Source organism: Dermacentor silvarum, chromosome 9 (genome assembly GCF_013339745.2).
Source record: "Dermacentor silvarum isolate Dsil-2018 chromosome 9, BIME_Dsil_1.4, whole genome shotgun sequence".
Classification (NCBI taxonomy): domain Eukaryota; kingdom Metazoa; phylum Arthropoda; class Arachnida; order Ixodida; family Ixodidae; genus Dermacentor; species Dermacentor silvarum.
Window position 1 is genome coordinate 135602294 of NC_051162.1, and position 16954 is coordinate 135619247.

General features: G+C 45.5%; 1 protein-coding gene across 3 annotated transcripts in view; it reads left to right on the forward strand.

Annotated features, from left to right (window-relative positions):
* Positions 1-16954, forward strand: part of LOC119464418 (aldehyde dehydrogenase 1A1-like) — a 117406-nt gene that overhangs the window by 85473 nt on the left and 14979 nt on the right. For all 3 annotated transcript variants that reach the window (XM_049656533.1, XM_049656532.1, XM_049656534.1), the window contains 6 exons: positions 4034-4138; positions 8133-8273; positions 12100-12226; positions 14672-14733; positions 15007-15249; positions 15842-15944. In XM_049656533.1, the coding sequence (XP_049512490.1) occupies positions 4034-4138; positions 8133-8273; positions 12100-12226; positions 14672-14733; positions 15007-15249; positions 15842-15944 (781 nt within the window). The remainder of the gene's footprint in view (positions 1-4033; positions 4139-8132; positions 8274-12099; positions 12227-14671; positions 14734-15006; positions 15250-15841; positions 15945-16954) is intronic.

Consider the following 16954-nt stretch of genomic DNA (forward strand, 5'->3'; position numbering starts at 1 on the left):
TCCATTTAACTCCATTATGACGCTATGCCGCGTGGCAACCCAAGCGAAAAGAAAATACCACCCGCATCAGATATTACGCTGATAAGAACAGATACTACACTCTGACCCGGGTCGGCCATGTCTACGTTTGCACCATACACGTGTACGCCATCCCGCGTATTCAAACTAGTGCCTACCAAATGAGTGTCTTCCGTCTCCTGACGTCATGCTCTACGTAGGCTCCTTTCCTGAGTTCTGCTTTGACTGTGAAATGGGTAGGCCGCGTGTTGTACGGTCTGAAGAACAGCGTGCCTACCAAGAACGATGGCGGGAAGAGAAAAGGGACTGGGCGCGGCGAACCGTCCATGTAGCCCCCATCCCGCAAACTTGGAACGCTTCGCCGCTTACACTCATCGCACATAATCACCACATACACAGCTTCGCTGGTCATCCACCTTCACAAAGTGGAATGACCCTGAACTTTTTTAACTCTTATATAGTGTACTACTCATCAAGAAAAACAGTGAAATACAGAACACAGTATATTATTTGGAAAAGAATAACCATTTGGTTGTTATAGTGAGCCCCCTATTCTCTATCTCTTTCTTACATCCTCTTCTTTCGCGCTGTCTCTGCTCAAGTCAAGAACCAACATACGCGTACGCTTCAGCAGTATCAAACGAACTAGTGCAAAAATAGGTGTTCCGTGTATTGTCTACGCTATAACGCCGATCCCCAAACAGTAATTTCTTTTAATAAAATGTTGCAAGGCGATTCACTCTCCAGCTGAAGTCGATAAGAGCGAGTTGGGGACTAGATAGAGCGGGGTCATTGGGCAACGCCGTTTATCGCGTCACTCCTCGCGTGAGGAGCGTCGGACTCGTAAATGTTATTACAGCTCTTTCTTCGGGATCAGTACACATTTTGACCTATAATATGACGATAATTTTAAATAATTTCAGGGATTTAACATGCCCGAACTACGATCCAATTATGAGGCACGCCGTTATGGGGGCAAAACCGTCCGTGGCATAATGGTTACAGCATCAGGCATCTATGCTTGATGTCCTCTGTTATAATCCGGCCGCTGGGCAATTTTAATGATTCATTTGTTTTTAAAAGTCAAAATTTTGGTAGAGCAGCGAAACAACGATTGCGATAGCAAGATGTCAGAATATTGGACGAATTAAAGCTCGCAGCTTTCGTGGCAGTATGAATTGCAGTAAACATAAGCTGACTAAGTGAGCACGCGTAGCGTGACGTGCGAAGACACACGTGGACAGAAAGAACTCGATGAGCGCGAGCAGCATCGGCTAGAACTTGAGGCTCTTGACGGCGTTATCGCCTTGCGTCGGCAATAGCATCCCTGCACTGCGGCATGCTCAAGGCGCGCATGATGTCTGCGTCCGCTTCGCGCTTTTGAACTGCAGGGTTTTGAAGTCGCCTCGGCCTCCTGTTTTCGCAGCGCCGCGTCTGGGTGTCCCCGACGTTGAGCTGCAGCTTTGCGCCGCACATGCACGTCGTTGCTGCGTCTGGACAACGGAGAGGTTTTGGCGCGTGTGCGGGCCCTCCTTGCTTCAGTGCCATTAGCGTTTCACCGGAGTGTCTCGGCTGGCAATTAAGATGTTTGTGCGATGTGAGGGACGTGGCGCTTAACTGCAGAAACGCCGCACCGATAGGCACTACCATGGCAACTACGTGTGGGAAAATGATGACACAAGCTGGCAGGGTATGCATAGCTGGGGTACCATTCGTTCCAGCAAGCAAAGCTGTCTAATCTGAGGTGATAAATGCAGCTGCTACTGTGCACCAGTCTGTGCGAGTGGAACACTAACATGCCTAGACACATTTCTCCACCTGGCGGTCAAGTTATGACGCAAAGAGAAAGCGTACACGCTCGCTCGCACCGTCTCTTATCTCCACACGGCTCTGACCTTTAAGTGCATTCGCCGCTCAGTTTCCGTTGAAGCGATAGACCGCACGTACCTTCGCCCGCTGCGGCGTATGCTTGCTGCCAGCGTTTTGACAGTCGTTGTCTGCTGTCATTCAGTGTGATCTCTTCGTGTTTGTGCGCGCTCGCACCACGCTTGTTCATTCAGTTCGTAATAGTCGGGCCACATTTTCCAACGCACGCTACACACGCAATGCTGCCCGGATCGGCAGTGCAGCGCTACAGGTGTGTCCCTTCGCACGCGCTGCCCACGGGAAGCGCTTCTCATCAACACCACCGTTTCACACGCGCCTTTTCGTGGTCATCGAGTCTCTCTTTATGTCGGTCTACTTACGCCGCAGCACACCTGCTTACTTAATCAGCTCATGTTTACTACAATTCATATTGCTACCAAAGCCGCTCACCTTACTTCGTATGACATTAATGTGTTGCTATTGCATTCATTGCTTCGCCCTTAGGGCGAAACTGTGACATTTTTTAATAACTGCATCACATTTGGGGGCTCCTTACGTAAGAAAAAAAAAGCTTTCTTGCTAATTTGCAGCTCGTAATTTCTCTTTCTTCACTATTTAGAAATCGATGTGAGCTTAATCGTAGAACATATCCAGGTAAAAAGCTATAATTAGCAGATAATAACATAGCATACATGTAAGAAAAACGCTCTTTTTTAGTGCTTCTATTTTTAATTAAATAAATCCTGGGGACTTGCATACCAAAACCACGATTCTTTCATGAGGCACGCCGTAATGAGGGACCCCACCTGAGGTTCTTCAACCCGAACCCAATGGTTCGGGTGCGCGAGCCTTCTTGCAGTGTCTCTGATCACAGTGTTGCCATCGCGGTCGATGGAACCCGTTACCTCGAGCCCAGCAGCGTAATGACTTATAGCCCCTGAGCTACGACGGCAGGTGTCTTTATTTTTGACCTGTCTCTCAATATTTTTTCTGACCACTTATTCGGTATCCAGTTCCGCGTACCGCTGAGTACTACCACTAGAGCATTGGCCTTACGGAGGCGTGTATTCCGCAGACCAACTTTTTGGGTTAGTGGACTTGGCGCGTGTATGTGCTAGTGTATGTGTGTGCTTTGTTTTATTGCGATAGCAATTATATGGACACTTCAACCGGATTTCTGCTGTCGGCGTCGCTGTCGTCGTCGTCGCCGTGAGGTTCCCTATAGATAAAATCTTTGCCGCGTGCCGTATGCCCGAGCGGAAGCGTGCGGGGACGCGCGCTATCACGGAGAGCGAACGCACTCAATCTCCCACGCGCAAGCAAGGAAGCGGGAAGCCAGCGCCGGAGGGAGCGGGGGGGGGGGGGGGGGGGGGCGCACTTCCACTCTGCCAACAACCGCGCTCGTCGCTCGCTCGCACCGTCTCTTATCTCCACACGGCTCTGACCTTTATGCGCCGTGCATTCGCCGCTCAGTTTCCGTTGAAGCGATAGACCGCACGTACCTTCGCTGCTGCGGCGTATGCGCTTGCTGCCAGAGTTTTGACGGTCGTTGTCTGCAGTCATTCAGTGTGATCTATTCATGTTTGTTTGTGCGCGCTCACACCACGCTTGTTCATTCAGTTAGTAATAGTCGGGCCACATTTTCCAACGCACGCTACACATGCAATGCTGCCCGGATCGGCAGTGCAGCGCTACAGGTGTGTCCCTTCACACGCGCTGCCCACGGGAAGCGCTTCTCATCAACACCACCGCTTCACACGCGCCTTCTCGTGGTCATCGAGTCTCTCTTCATGTCGGTCTACTTACGCCGCAGCACACCTGCTTACTTAATCAGCTCATGTTTACTAGAATTCATATTGCTACCAAAGCCGCTCACCTTACTTCGTATGACATTGCTGTGTTGCTATCGCATTCATTGCTTCGCCCTTAGGGCGAAACTGTGACATTTTTTTATATCCTTTCTTACATTCCTCACCATCTCACCGCGAGCAAGAAGCCAATCTTGTCGCTAGGGCAACCTCTCCAGATATCATTCAGCATTTTCTCTGCCGCACTTGTGCAACTCCATTTACGTGCCTTAATTGCAACAAAGAATTCTGCACATATCGTATAAACCTTTCGTGTATTCGTCTGTGACTCTCCATTGCAGATATTTATCAACAATGAATTCGTCAACTCCAAATCCGGCAAGACATTCGCCACGTATAACCCAGCTAAAGAGGAAAAAATTGCCGAAGTCCAGGAAGGACTGAAAGTAAGAACATTTCTTTCTTTCTTTCTTTCTTTCTTTCTTTCTTTCTTTCTTTCTTTCTTGAGGTTATGCTCACGCATTCCTTAAACTCTCCTTCTTGATTCTAACAAAAGCATATCTATCTCCAATATTAACAACTTCCTCCAGCTGCCAGCATTTTCGTACTGTATTGGGAGTTAAATGACGCTATAAATCTATAGCTCTAAAGATAAATTTAGCTGACTGGCGTGAAATGATTACAATTGACGGGGTGTTGAACAGATTAGCGTCCGATTTGGTAGTATCCAGTGGGAGATGCGGAAATGGGAGACTCGAGAACGCGCGTTCCACGATATTCTACTTTAAGAAAAGCACTTTGGGCGTTTTGGTACATGAAGAGAAGAGTACCTGAGTCGTTGTTGCATATTTAGCGCTTCACTTATTTATTCGCCTGTTTGGGTCCCATATCGACAATTTAGTGTACGGCCCTTCCTTCACCATGTTTTTCAACGATGAAAAGGTTTGAAAAGACGACAGTCAGGAAAGGGGGCCCTTGTCTCACAACTTAAGTTTACTGAAGCAACATTGCTGTCGCGGGAAAGAGCGCAAAATTAAGAACTTGCCATGCATTTGTCTGTGCAGCCCGAGTGAGACCGAAAATCATATATCTCCTACCCTTCCCCCAACCTCCCAAATAAAGTATAAAAAAGCATAGTTTCTGTTTACGCCCACATGCTGTACATTTGGCCTTTTGGCTCTGTTCTGCCTTCTTTCCTACCAATAGGACATTCGCTTCTACAAACATTAGTCAACAGTGTAGGCTGTAAAGTGATCAGTGCTCATCTTGACGACCTGGGCGTAGTGAAACTGCGCTTGTCCGCAGGATGATGATGATGATGATGATGATGATCTATTGGCATCCCCTTTGAAACGGGGCGGCGACAAATAGTCACCTAGCCTGCTTGATTTAATCAGGTATACTATACATGTTCTTTATCTTGCATTTTTGTATACCTATCATTATTTTTCTTTTTCAAAAATTTACCTTGTACCGCTGCCTATGATTTTAAGAGATCAGGTCGCATCCATCTTTTCCCTACTTTTTTTCCACCAGTACTCTAATCGTCTCTTGCTGATCTCTACAGCTGATCTGTTTATGTTTCCTTCCACTTTAAACCCAAGCGCTTCTGGGAGTTGCACGTTACCTACGGTTCTCGCTGGGTGGATCCCGTCGCATCCCATTAGGATGTGCTGAGTGGTCTCTGGATCTTTACTGCAGCATACACATGTCTCATCTAATTCCGAATATTTGTTCCGATATGTTTTCGTCCTTAGGCAACCGGCTCGAGCCTCAAATAGCAAGGCACTGCCCTTTGTGTTATCGTACAGATTTTCCCTTCTAATTTCTTTCTTCTCATTCTTGTAAATCTCCATTGTCCTTTTCGTTTCCATTCTTTGCATCCAATTCAGGGTCTCCATTTCTCTCACTTTCTTTCTGATGACCCCTGGTTGTCTATTTACAGTTTCGATTATCCTGTACTTGGTTGCCAAGTTTCTTGACCTCTTCCTCCATTCTGTGTCCACGCTTTTCATGTAGAGATACTTGTGCACTTTAGCCGCCCATTTATTTTCATCCATGTTCCTGAGCCTTTCTTCAAAACTAATTTTGCTTTGTGCTTCTCTGACTTCAAAAGAGGCCCAACCCATGTCTCCATGCACTGCCTCATTTGTCGTATTACCGTGTGCTCCCAAAGCCAACCGGCCTACTGATCTTTGGTTAACTTCCAAACCCGCCAATATATCCGATTTTAAGCATATAATGGCATTTGCGAATGTTAGCGCTGGCACCATTACTCCTTTCCAGATTCCACGCACCACCTCATACTTATTGTGGCCCCACAGTGCTCTGTGTTTCATTAATGCTGCATTCCGCTTCCCCTTTATTTTCAGATTATCTTGGTGGTTGCTTGAGTAATTCTTTCCATCGTTTATGTGTACGCCGAGGTACTTATATTGCTTCACTATGGGTATTACTTGCTGTTGAATTGACACCACGAAGTTACTCGTGTGCTCATTAAAGATCATAATCCCTGATTTCTCTGTGCTAAACTTAAGGCCTAAATTTGTCGCTGCGTTCCCACAGATATTCGCAAGTATCTGTAAATCTTTTTTATTGTCCGCTAGTAGCACAATGTCGTCTGCGTACATCAGTCCAGGGATCTTCTGTTGCACCATTTGTCCATTACGCATGTAGGATGAATCAAAACCTAATTCGCTGTTTTCCAGTCGTCTTTCTATGCCCTTGACGTAAAGCATGAACAACAATGGTGACAGAGGGCATCCTTGCTTCAATCCTTGGTGAATTCCCACCATTTCATTTCCTTTTCGGCCTTCCCATGCCACTTGTACTTGGTTGTCTCGATATATCTCCCTCAGCAGCTCCACGAAATCATCATCTATGCCTTCGTATTGAAGAATATCCCACAACAATTCCCTGTCTACGTTGTCATAAGCTCCTTTAATATCTAGAAATGCTATCCATAAAGGTCTTTTCTGAGCTACTGAAATCTCTATGCACTGAGTTAGTACAAACATATTGTCTTCTAAGCGTCTGCCTGGCCTGAACCCATTCTGTAGTTCCCCCAATACACCGTTTTCTTCCACCCACTTCGACAGTTCTAATTTTATGGCTTGCATTGCTATTCTATATATCACCGACGTTACTGTAACTGGCCTGTACGAGCTCGTCTTATCCTTATCTCCTTTGCCTTTGTAGATAAGATTCATCTTGCTTTCACGCCATCCAACGGGAATATTCTTTGTTCTAATCACTTGCTCTATGGCATTAGTCAGCAGTGCCTTGCTTTTTGGACCGAGGTTTTTGATTAGCTGTATTGAGATTTCATCGGGTCCTGCTGCCGTGTTGTTAGGGACATTTTCTGCTGCCTTTTTCCAATAAAAGCTTTCTATGCTGAATTTTGATCTCTCAGGCCTCTCTGTTGTTGCTGGATCTGTTGTCTGAACTACGCTTTTTCTCGTACCGAAGTTATGCCTGATAACGTCTGTGATGTACCGCAGCGCATCATCGCCTTCATAGATGTTACCGTCTTCATCCCTTATAGCCGTTTGCGAGTTTCTAGTTGGAGCTCCGAGTGCTTTTATATGGTTCCAGAATCTTTTGGGGCGCCTTTGTCTCTTTGTGAATGTTATGCACCCAACGTTCACTTGCGCATTTAATTTTCTCTTGCACGAGCTCACTCGCAACCCTTTTCTTTTCTCGGTACGTATTCCATCTAAGGAGCACCTCTTCTTCTTGTAATCCCAACTTTTTGGCTTCTCGATGAACCCTAGATGCCTCTTTACGCTCTTCTATAGCTTGTTTAATTTCCTTGTTCCACCACTTACGTGGTTTCCTCTTTCCAATCCAACAATTGTATTGCCGTGTCCGCCTTATTTCATGCTGCATAACCTCCACCAGTTCCTTATATTCCCAGACTGCTGTAGGAAAAGCCTCAATTTTCTTCTCTATGTTGTTTGCGATCTCTGTTATTTGCTCGTCATTCATTTTTAAAAACTCTGAGGCTATTGGTTCATGTTCTGCGCTGGTATCTCTCCCAAACTTTAATGCTAAACGTCTATGATCGCTTCCCAGGCTATTTTTTCCATTTTCGTCTATTATCATTCGGTCCAGTTGTTCGTAGACCATTTCTGAGACTAAGGCGTAGTCGATACATGACTGCCTGTTTCCGCATTGCCACGTTACCTGTCCATGACACTTATTCTCCCTGTTAACTACTATAAGGAATCAGGCAGAATAAGCGCTACCTGGCGTGCTTCATGATGAGTAAACGAGGACTGAGAATCGGAGAAATGCGTGAGCATAATACAGCACCGCACACGTATTTGTTTAATTGGTACGCATGTAATGATGACGTTATTACACCCGCTATATGGCGTCCAAATCTGCGTCTAACATTGTAGCAAAAGTGATTCAATGTTTTCTGCGCACTCCTTACAGGAGGACATAGACGAGGCTGTGAAGGCGGCAAGGCAAGCCTTCAAACGTGGCTCTAAATGGCGCACCATGGACGCTTCTGAGCGCGGCATCCTCATCAACAAGCTGGCTGACTTGTTAGAGAAGAATGCCGACTATATTGCGGTAAGGCCATGCACGGGTCTTTAACAATATTGTACGCACGTACAGTACACGTATAGCCATTGTCACCCGTAACTGTGAATCAATCAATGAATGAATCAATCAATTTTTGACATCAATGACCCTTGGTGTGTACAAACAAAAACCCATCTATCAGGCTTGACACGGTCTGTAATCCGAAAATTGGCGAGTAGGGCTCGTGATAGCACAATACATGATCAAAATAAACTGAAGAATATACAGAAGTCATGTGTCTTAACTGAAAAAGGTCTGAAATGAACTATATACGAAATTAGAGTCAAAAAGGGAGCAAAATAACAAGTCGTTGTGCAGGAAACACTTGCGCCGTGAAACAAGCTCATTGAGTACGCTTGCCAATATTGAATTGCACATCGTTTCGAGATACAAAAAGAAGTAATAATGCTTGTAAATATCTAATTAAATAAGAAAGTAAAAAGAATGAACAAAAAGGAAGAGGGGGAAAAGTATAAAGAAAAGACAGAAACTGGGATCATTACAGAAAAGCACAGAAAACAAGTGTGTTTTACGTGAAGTTCTGAGAAGCTAGGTAATTGGTATTTTAGCATCAGACTGCCGTAGCTTGTCCGTGCTTTAGGCACACCCTACAGTTCATTTCACCCTGTAATACGGGAATTAATCTGAGTAAACAGTAGCGTTGTGCTTTCTGTAAGTGCCAAAAAGCTAGATGTAATAAAAAATAGTGCATTAGCATGAAAAGCTGACAGAGCACGGGGCCTGATTACCGCGTTAATACTTCGTAGAATGCGTCGTTGCCAACAATATAACAATAAAAATTATGGCTTAATTTTGTTTAACAGCGGAGCTTTATTGCATCGCGTAGCCTAGACCAGAAACTGCGCCTGGCGATGACGTCACCGCGCATTGCTTAGCAACCACTTGGCAGAGCTGCGCCTCGCTACGCCTAGCTTCTGCAACGCTCTTCCGCCGCCGCGCCAGCTCCTACGACCCCGCACGTGCTCCGTCTAGCCATGACGTCACTTTGCGTCGCCTAGCAACCACCTGGCATAGCTGATCCCCCACTTCGCCTAGGCATGCCATCACGTCTGCAAGCTCTTCACGCCGCCCTTCCCAGCTACCGCGCACATGCTTCGCCTAGCCACATCGGCACCGCCCGCCCACCGAGGGATCACGTGACCTCACCAGAACTCCGGCTCCCGTCAAAACCTCCTCCCTCCAACGGGTCGGCAAAGCCCAAAACTGTTACGTCAGTGCGCGCCAACACGGTTTGCGGGCTGTGTGGGCTTTGTGTAGCTGTACCCGGCAAGTGCGGAGGTAGAGCTTAGTCGTGACGTCACCGGGATATAAAAGCTCGGAGCCGCCCCGACGGCGGCAGCACTCTCGTTGACTCTGTGGCGAGTACATGTAACCTTGACATGGGACGACCAAAGAAGATCCGGACACTCGAAGAAGAAGCCGCTCATCTCGAAGCGCGTCGCGCAGCCAATTAAGAATCTGCGCGTCGGCGGCGAGCCGATTCGGAATACCGTGCGTAGCAGCACTTAGCATTTCCTAGGAAAACTTAGCCAAGCCTAGTAAAACCTGGAAGAAGCTAGGTCGCTGTTTACTCCAGCCTTGCACCACTAGTGCAAGCTGCCCACATTAAAAAAAATTGATGTTGAAGTAACAGCAGAAAAACTGTAAGACAGAAAACAAATTACATACAGTGCTCACGACTCAGTGGAATAAACGCACACTCGCGTCAACATTCTTAGTGATGTTCGACAAAAGTTGCCGCGCTGTCTAACACTAACCTGGCTGACCAGCAACAGCTGGTGAGGTGGGAGCGAGAGAAAGCCTGGGCTTCTGGGATCCTGAACTGGGGATTCCACCTGCTTCACGTCGACCGGACTAGGGTCCAGAAAACGACCCATTGATCATTACCAAATAAAGTTTTATTCTCTTTCTCTTTCTAACGGCAAATGTTCCGTTGTTCCACCCGATACATCGCGTATCAACTATGTTAAAACCGGCCTGTGTACGTTTTCTTTGCAACCTGTCGACTGAAGATGCCGTCTTTGAAAGCCGAAAAGAATGCGTTTACTCGTTGTCCTGTCCTTGTCGTGTAATTTTTCTCAGATGCGGAAAATGCAGTAGTTTGAAACATACTTCAAAATGCATTTGATCTTCACAAGAGAGCGTTAGTTCTCAAGTCACACGGGTAACCGACGCAATGCAGAAAATAAATAAAGTAAAATAAATTGCTTTTGGCCGCGCAACGCTTGAAACAGCGAAGCTGGGCGATCGTCGCCCAGCATTTTCCGGAAATACGCGCGAACATTTAATCTTATTGCTCATGATGATGATAATTTCTTTTCGCGCGTCTCGGACTTACGGCCGTCACTGCGCGTTGCATAGCGCAGCTTTCAACACCGACACCGCGTTTCAATGTCGACACCGCATTCCAGGAGACTCTCTTTCGCTCTCTCTCGCTCTCATAGCGCGCAAAACCTCTTCAACTCGCAGAGCACGAACGTACGAACGCGCCAGCTGTGGACGAAGACGACGACGCTCGAACGCAATCATATGGTTCGCATAAATGTATGCTCTGCAGGCATCGCTGTATAGCCTAGTGGTTACAACACTCGCTTTGGGACCGGGGGCACGCGGGCTGGAATGCGGCCTCGGCAAGAAAGTTTCCTTTCTTTCCTTTCTTGGTAGTGTCTTGCTACGCACCACGAATTATGGCTGGCTTAAACAGCGTCACTGCTAAAAGAACGAAACGGGTATATTAGGAATAAGAAACAACAGATCTAAAGATGAACAGAATCTGAATATATACTATATAGGCACAAAGTATGCTAACAGCGGGAAAATATTCTTTGACAGAACGCACACTTCTGCAACAAGAACATAATTAAGACTATGTGGTACATCTATTACGACGGTAGCAATAGCTAAAGTAGAATTTTAGGATGTTCTTGGGCTTGTCTCAGAGTTCTTTATCTAGCTTGTCCTAGTTGACCGAGAGTAGCTGTAAACGTTCTAGAAGAGTTTCCTGTACTTGATCAATGTGTTGTGGGCATGTTCTGCTTCTGTTGTGTGTACTTGGCTGGCGTTTTTCTTTGCCTTCTAGGTATACATATTGAGCGTGGGTAGCAAGATACGGGATTGTATTGGTGTGCATACGATTTTTTTGCTTTATGTGTTTTTTTAGTTTCCTTTTTGTTCTAGTATATAGACTTGTTTTTCTAGTGCTCCGCCATTTCCGCCACATTATATTTTCCCCCTTTGCCTCTAGTATTTCAGGACAACCTACTTACTCAGTGTTGAACCTTTCAGTAATTCACAGGTAATAAAGAAGAACAAGCAGACTAATGAGCCCCACGTAAAACACTCTTCCTACCAAGAACTAGAATATATCTTACTGAGCGATAATAATAAAGGGATCAGAGGGGATCTATTTTCTGTTCATGACAAACTTATGATGAGACAGACAATGAAGCCGGAGAAAGCATATGGAAACGTAATTGTTCCTTTTTATTGAAATGTAGAAATGATCGGTTAAAAAAATGAGTGGACTAAAGGATCCCCTGCCGCAAGTGTGGAATCAGTCGACAACCTCGGTATCCTTATTCCTATTCTTAATTCATACTAGTTGGAATAGATATATGCCGCATCTCGTGTCAGGCCAGTGGATCCTCACTTGTCCCGTAACATAGAATGTCCGTGCTATCCTTGTTCTTTTTAACGTGCTAATTCTTTTCGTGCTAATCCTATCACTTGAATTTCACCGAGACGGTTCGGAATTGACTGCGTTCTGAATGGAGACATAAATTCCATTTTTCAGAGCTTGGAGAGCTTAAACAACGGCAAGCCAATCACGGAAGCGCAGAACGACGTGAAGTTTAGCGTGAAATCACTGCGATACTGCGCTGGATACAGCGACAAGATCCATGGGCACACCATTCCAGCAGGTTAATCGGCATTATTTTGTCTTCTACTTGGTGCATTCTGTAAGAGCGGGTTTTCGCTGCGAGCTGCTTCCATCACAGGAGAAACTGAATGTGTGAAGAACTTAAAGCATTAGCAGAGCTGTCGCAAAATACGCTATAAGGAGAAACACCGAGAGCGCTTACTCACAAAACTTCTCTTGTGTGAGTGTGCTGTGTTCTTCGGTGGCACGTGAAGGCTGCTCAATGTGATATCGGTCACGGCGATAGTGAGGCAATAGCCAAGGCATTCTAGAATATTGCTCGAACTTAATGCGAAAATGAAGTTTAAGGTTTGACGGAAAGATTTCTGATGAAAATTATATGCTAAAATTGTAAGTACTGTTTATCTCAAGCCAGTATTTGTGAACACAATCCTATAAACTCTGCAGGACTAGCCATGTCTTGACGCTTACTGCACAATGTGGTACTAAGCGTCAACAATACGCCCATCACTTTGTGCAGTGTAGCGCCCCCGATTTTCTGGGTTTGCGTTGCAATAGTTCTGACGTCAATATTGCATAGAACACTACTATTTCCTAACCATTTTGTGCCTACAAAATGGTTAGGAAGGAATGCGCAGAGAAGGTTGCTTGATAAAGGAATTGTGTTCTTCATGACGTATATTTTATGCAATGCAGAAATTAGGTACTATTTGTTCTATCATTTAGTAATCATTCATCATCATTTATCATAATATCTGCCGTGGTTGCTTAGTTGGCCATGGTGTTGCGCTGTTAAGCACGAGGTCGGGGGATCAAATCCTGGCTACATATTGATGGGGCCGAAATGTAAAAACACCCGTGTACTTGGATTTAGGTGCAGGTCAAAGGACCCCCGGTGGTTGAAATCATTCCGGAGTTCCCACTAGGGCGTGCAGATCGTGGTTTTAGCAAGTAAAACGCCATAATTTTTAACCATTTATTACAATTTGTCGTACCCATAAAGGGACAAAATATTTAACAAATTTAAAAGCGTAGGACACTACAGGCAAGAAGCTCAAAATATTATAGGGTTACCGAGCATACTACAGCAACCAATAGACAACATGATACATGCATGCGTGAATATTGCCTGTAAACAATTGTAATAAGTAGTAAATAGTTCAACAAGTACTTCTAGTTTCCTCTCACAAAGTTATCTTGGAGTTTATTCCATTCATTAATGGCACCAGGTAACATTGATTGGATAAAGGCTACTGTTTTGCCGAATACATGCTGAACACAGGAGTTAAACAGACGCTGCAAAGTGCGTGCTGGATGAAAAAACAAATGTCGCAGTTTCGCCCTAAGCGCGTCCTGCAGGACCTAAATAAAGTTTTTCCAGTTCAGTCCAGTGTTGCCCGAAAGGCGAAGCATTAATTGCGATAGCAAATCAGTAGTGAGCTATAAGGAGTAGGGATAGTTTTATCGGCGGCATAAACTTGGACACATTCGCTTACTAACTGAATTAACAAGCGTGGTGTCAGCGCGCATAAGCAAACATGAATAGATCACACTCGATGACCGCAGACAACCACTGTCAAAACGCGGGCGTGAACAAGCGCGGCCATCTCACAAGGGTCTAACAAGCGCGGCAACAACTCAGCACAGGCACAGCCTGTGCTGAGTTGTTGATAAATGATGACACTTGCCTGTGCACTATCAAGCACAGGCAAGTGTTTGACTTTAATCCACCTAGCGGGTTTCTGCTGTACTATTACGTCAAACAATTGCCTTTGTTGCGAGTTGTTGATGAATTCGATTACACCCTGCCATCTGCTTGCCGCCTGGTTAGCTCAGATGGTAGAGCGGCTGTGCCGGAAAGACCGTGATCCCGGGTTCGAGTCCCGGACCAGGACGAATTTTCCTTCAACTGCGAGGCTTTTCTTTCAAAGAACCCGTATGGGTTTCTTTGTAGCAATTGCTATGATTGGATGGATGTCTATTTTTCCATTTAATTACTTCTCTCCACCTAGCGGGTTTCCGCGGAACTATTATGTCAAAGCTTTAAAGAATAAAAAATTCACCGCTTAACGAAAGCTTCGCTCCACAAATATTCCAACCTTTTCGTACGCTATGCGAAATTTTTATCCATCAGCTTTAATTGTCACCCTATTTTAACTGCCCTTTCAACACCACTTTCCATAACTGCGTTCTCGCTTGTGCACCATGTTCGACTGCTGCAGTGGTTTGCTCACCACATACATTGCGTGTCTTGCGCCGCCAGGACAGCACAGAAAGCGACGGCTACATTGCTATCAGTAGTCTTGTCGACTTCACGAGAATTTAGTATACATTCCCAGGACGACGCTTGTGAGCTAATATAGCTTTCGGAGCTGTATTGTTCATGCTATTTAGCCGGTGCACCCAACGTAAATAACAAGCTTCATAGCAAGTACGATTCCTCCCTAAACATCAGCATTATTTGTTTGTCACTTTTTTGTTTCAGATGGTCAAGTTTTTGCTTATACGAGGCGTGAACCCGTCGGAGTTGTCGGACAAATTATTCCGGTAAGAGCTCATGCTCTCTACTTATCTTGTTTTACAACTTAACTGTAGCAATATAACAATTTCTTGTCTTCTTTTTCAATAGAACGCAAAATTACAAAGGTAACATCTAAAAAAAAACACAGGCAAATTCTGTGCAAATCATTTGACTTATGCAGGATGATATGTGTTAATAATATGTCACATATATGCCTCAAGCGAAATTTTCTACGAATTTTACAGTCTCACATTGTGCATAAAGTTTTTCACTAAGAAGTCGAAAATGGTGGCTCGCAGTGGAACGTACCCATTGTGATGTTTTGCTGGAAGATCGGCTCCGCATTGTGCACGGGAAACACGGTGATTGTGAAACCAGCCGAGCAGACGCCGTTGACTGCGCTGTACGCGGCCAGCCTGGTGCGTGACGCTGGGTTTCCCCCGGGGGTCGTCAATGTGGTGCCGGGATTCGGGAAGACCGCGGGTGCTGCCCTGTCCAACCACCCGGATGTCGACAAGATCGCTTTCACTGGATCAACACAGGTACAGCGCCGTAATTCTAATGCAAGCCAAGTTGGGAAGCAGTCACGCTTTCCTTAAAATATTCTCGACCTCTCGGTTCCTAGGTATCACTGTCAACTCATCACGGTATTATGAAATGAGCAAGTGTCAATTTCCATATACAGGCAAAGTGCAGCGTAAATGGATCTGTAAGAATACTGTCTGCGCCAGATTGTCCCTCTTGTGTGTTGTGCAGGCTCAGGGCTACGAAATATGATTCGATGTCTCATAGAAAATTCTGACTTTATGTATAGGTGATTAGCTCCCACCTGTGATATTGACTTTATCGCGTTTTTTCTGTGTAGAAATGCATAGTGCCTGAAATCATTTTTGTAACGCAAAGAACCAAAACAACAGAACGCAATATGACACTTACCAGCTTCACTTATGCAGTACGCAAGAAGAAAGAATCGTTGCGTGCCTTCTGTTTCTTCATGCCACTTCTTTTCTCTGTGGGAACGGCATCTTTAATCGCGAATAAGCATATCAAGTGCTTTGCCGCGACCACCTGCTGCAGTAGTGAATCTTTCATGCATCACCTCGCACAATGTTTGATTTCCTTGTAACCTTTCAGGTTGGCCGAATGATACTGAAAGCTTCCGGCGACACTAACTGCAAGCGGGTATCCCTCGAGCTTGGTGGAAAAAGTCCTCTGATAATCTTTCCGGATGCTGACCGTACGTATGCAGCTTTTGCTCGATATGCTCAGTGTTCCATGAGCGTACCCTTACTTTTCTATATCTCACTGGCTTCAAGGTTTCCATGCATAACGTGAAAATGAAGCGTTTCTTTATTCTTTACTTTCGGAGCTTCTATTCAAATAAGTACGCACTAAGAAATTATTTTGCTTGGCATCTACTGCACCGTATTCGGTGCGATTTCTTGTACTCTTAAAAAGTTACAATGTCGTGACTACAGGAAGTATATTAGGTGCGAAGCACCCTATGCGCTCGGGCTGTCGGCGTCTCCTGTCGTCGTCGTCACGGTAAAGCAAGCGGCTCGGCACGCGCTCGTGCCACTTATCCCGCGTTCGTCGTCGTCTTCCACAGCTCGCTGCGTTCCCGCTCATCATTCCAACGTAGAATTTCACTTCTCTTCTGTCGTCGTAATTAGGAAGCCACGTTTACGGGTTTATGAGCCATTGCTTAAGGCAGTATGAGCCCATTAGCGGTGCATCACTGCATGCTTCACACCGTCAGTGGGGCTGCATTTCGCTCAATGGGTCATTTGACACTTACGCATAAAATTTAATTCACCGCTCAAACCCAACCTACGACTTAACTCGTGCTAACTGTAATAACTAATAAAACCTAAACCAGTAAGAAAGGCGTCCATAATTGCCAAATTGCTGAGGGAATTAAAGAAAACAATGATGGTTTCGCTAATACTTCATAGTAAAAGACATTATCAAACTTGTCCTAAAATAATACTAGTGACGGCTTGGCCGCACGGCGAGATTTTCTTGTGTGTTCCGTTGGTTATACAGGAAGTATAAGCAACGACGCGCTTCGTGCGTCCTGTACCCCCCTTTCTTTCTCCGCATCTTCTAGCGAAAAAGCGATCTGCACAATGCATAACCAACTCGCCAAAATCACCACCTCGGCCCTTTTTATTGCGATAGCAATTATATGGACACTTCCACCGGATTTCTGCCGTCGTCGTCGCCGTCGCCGTGAGGTTCCGTATA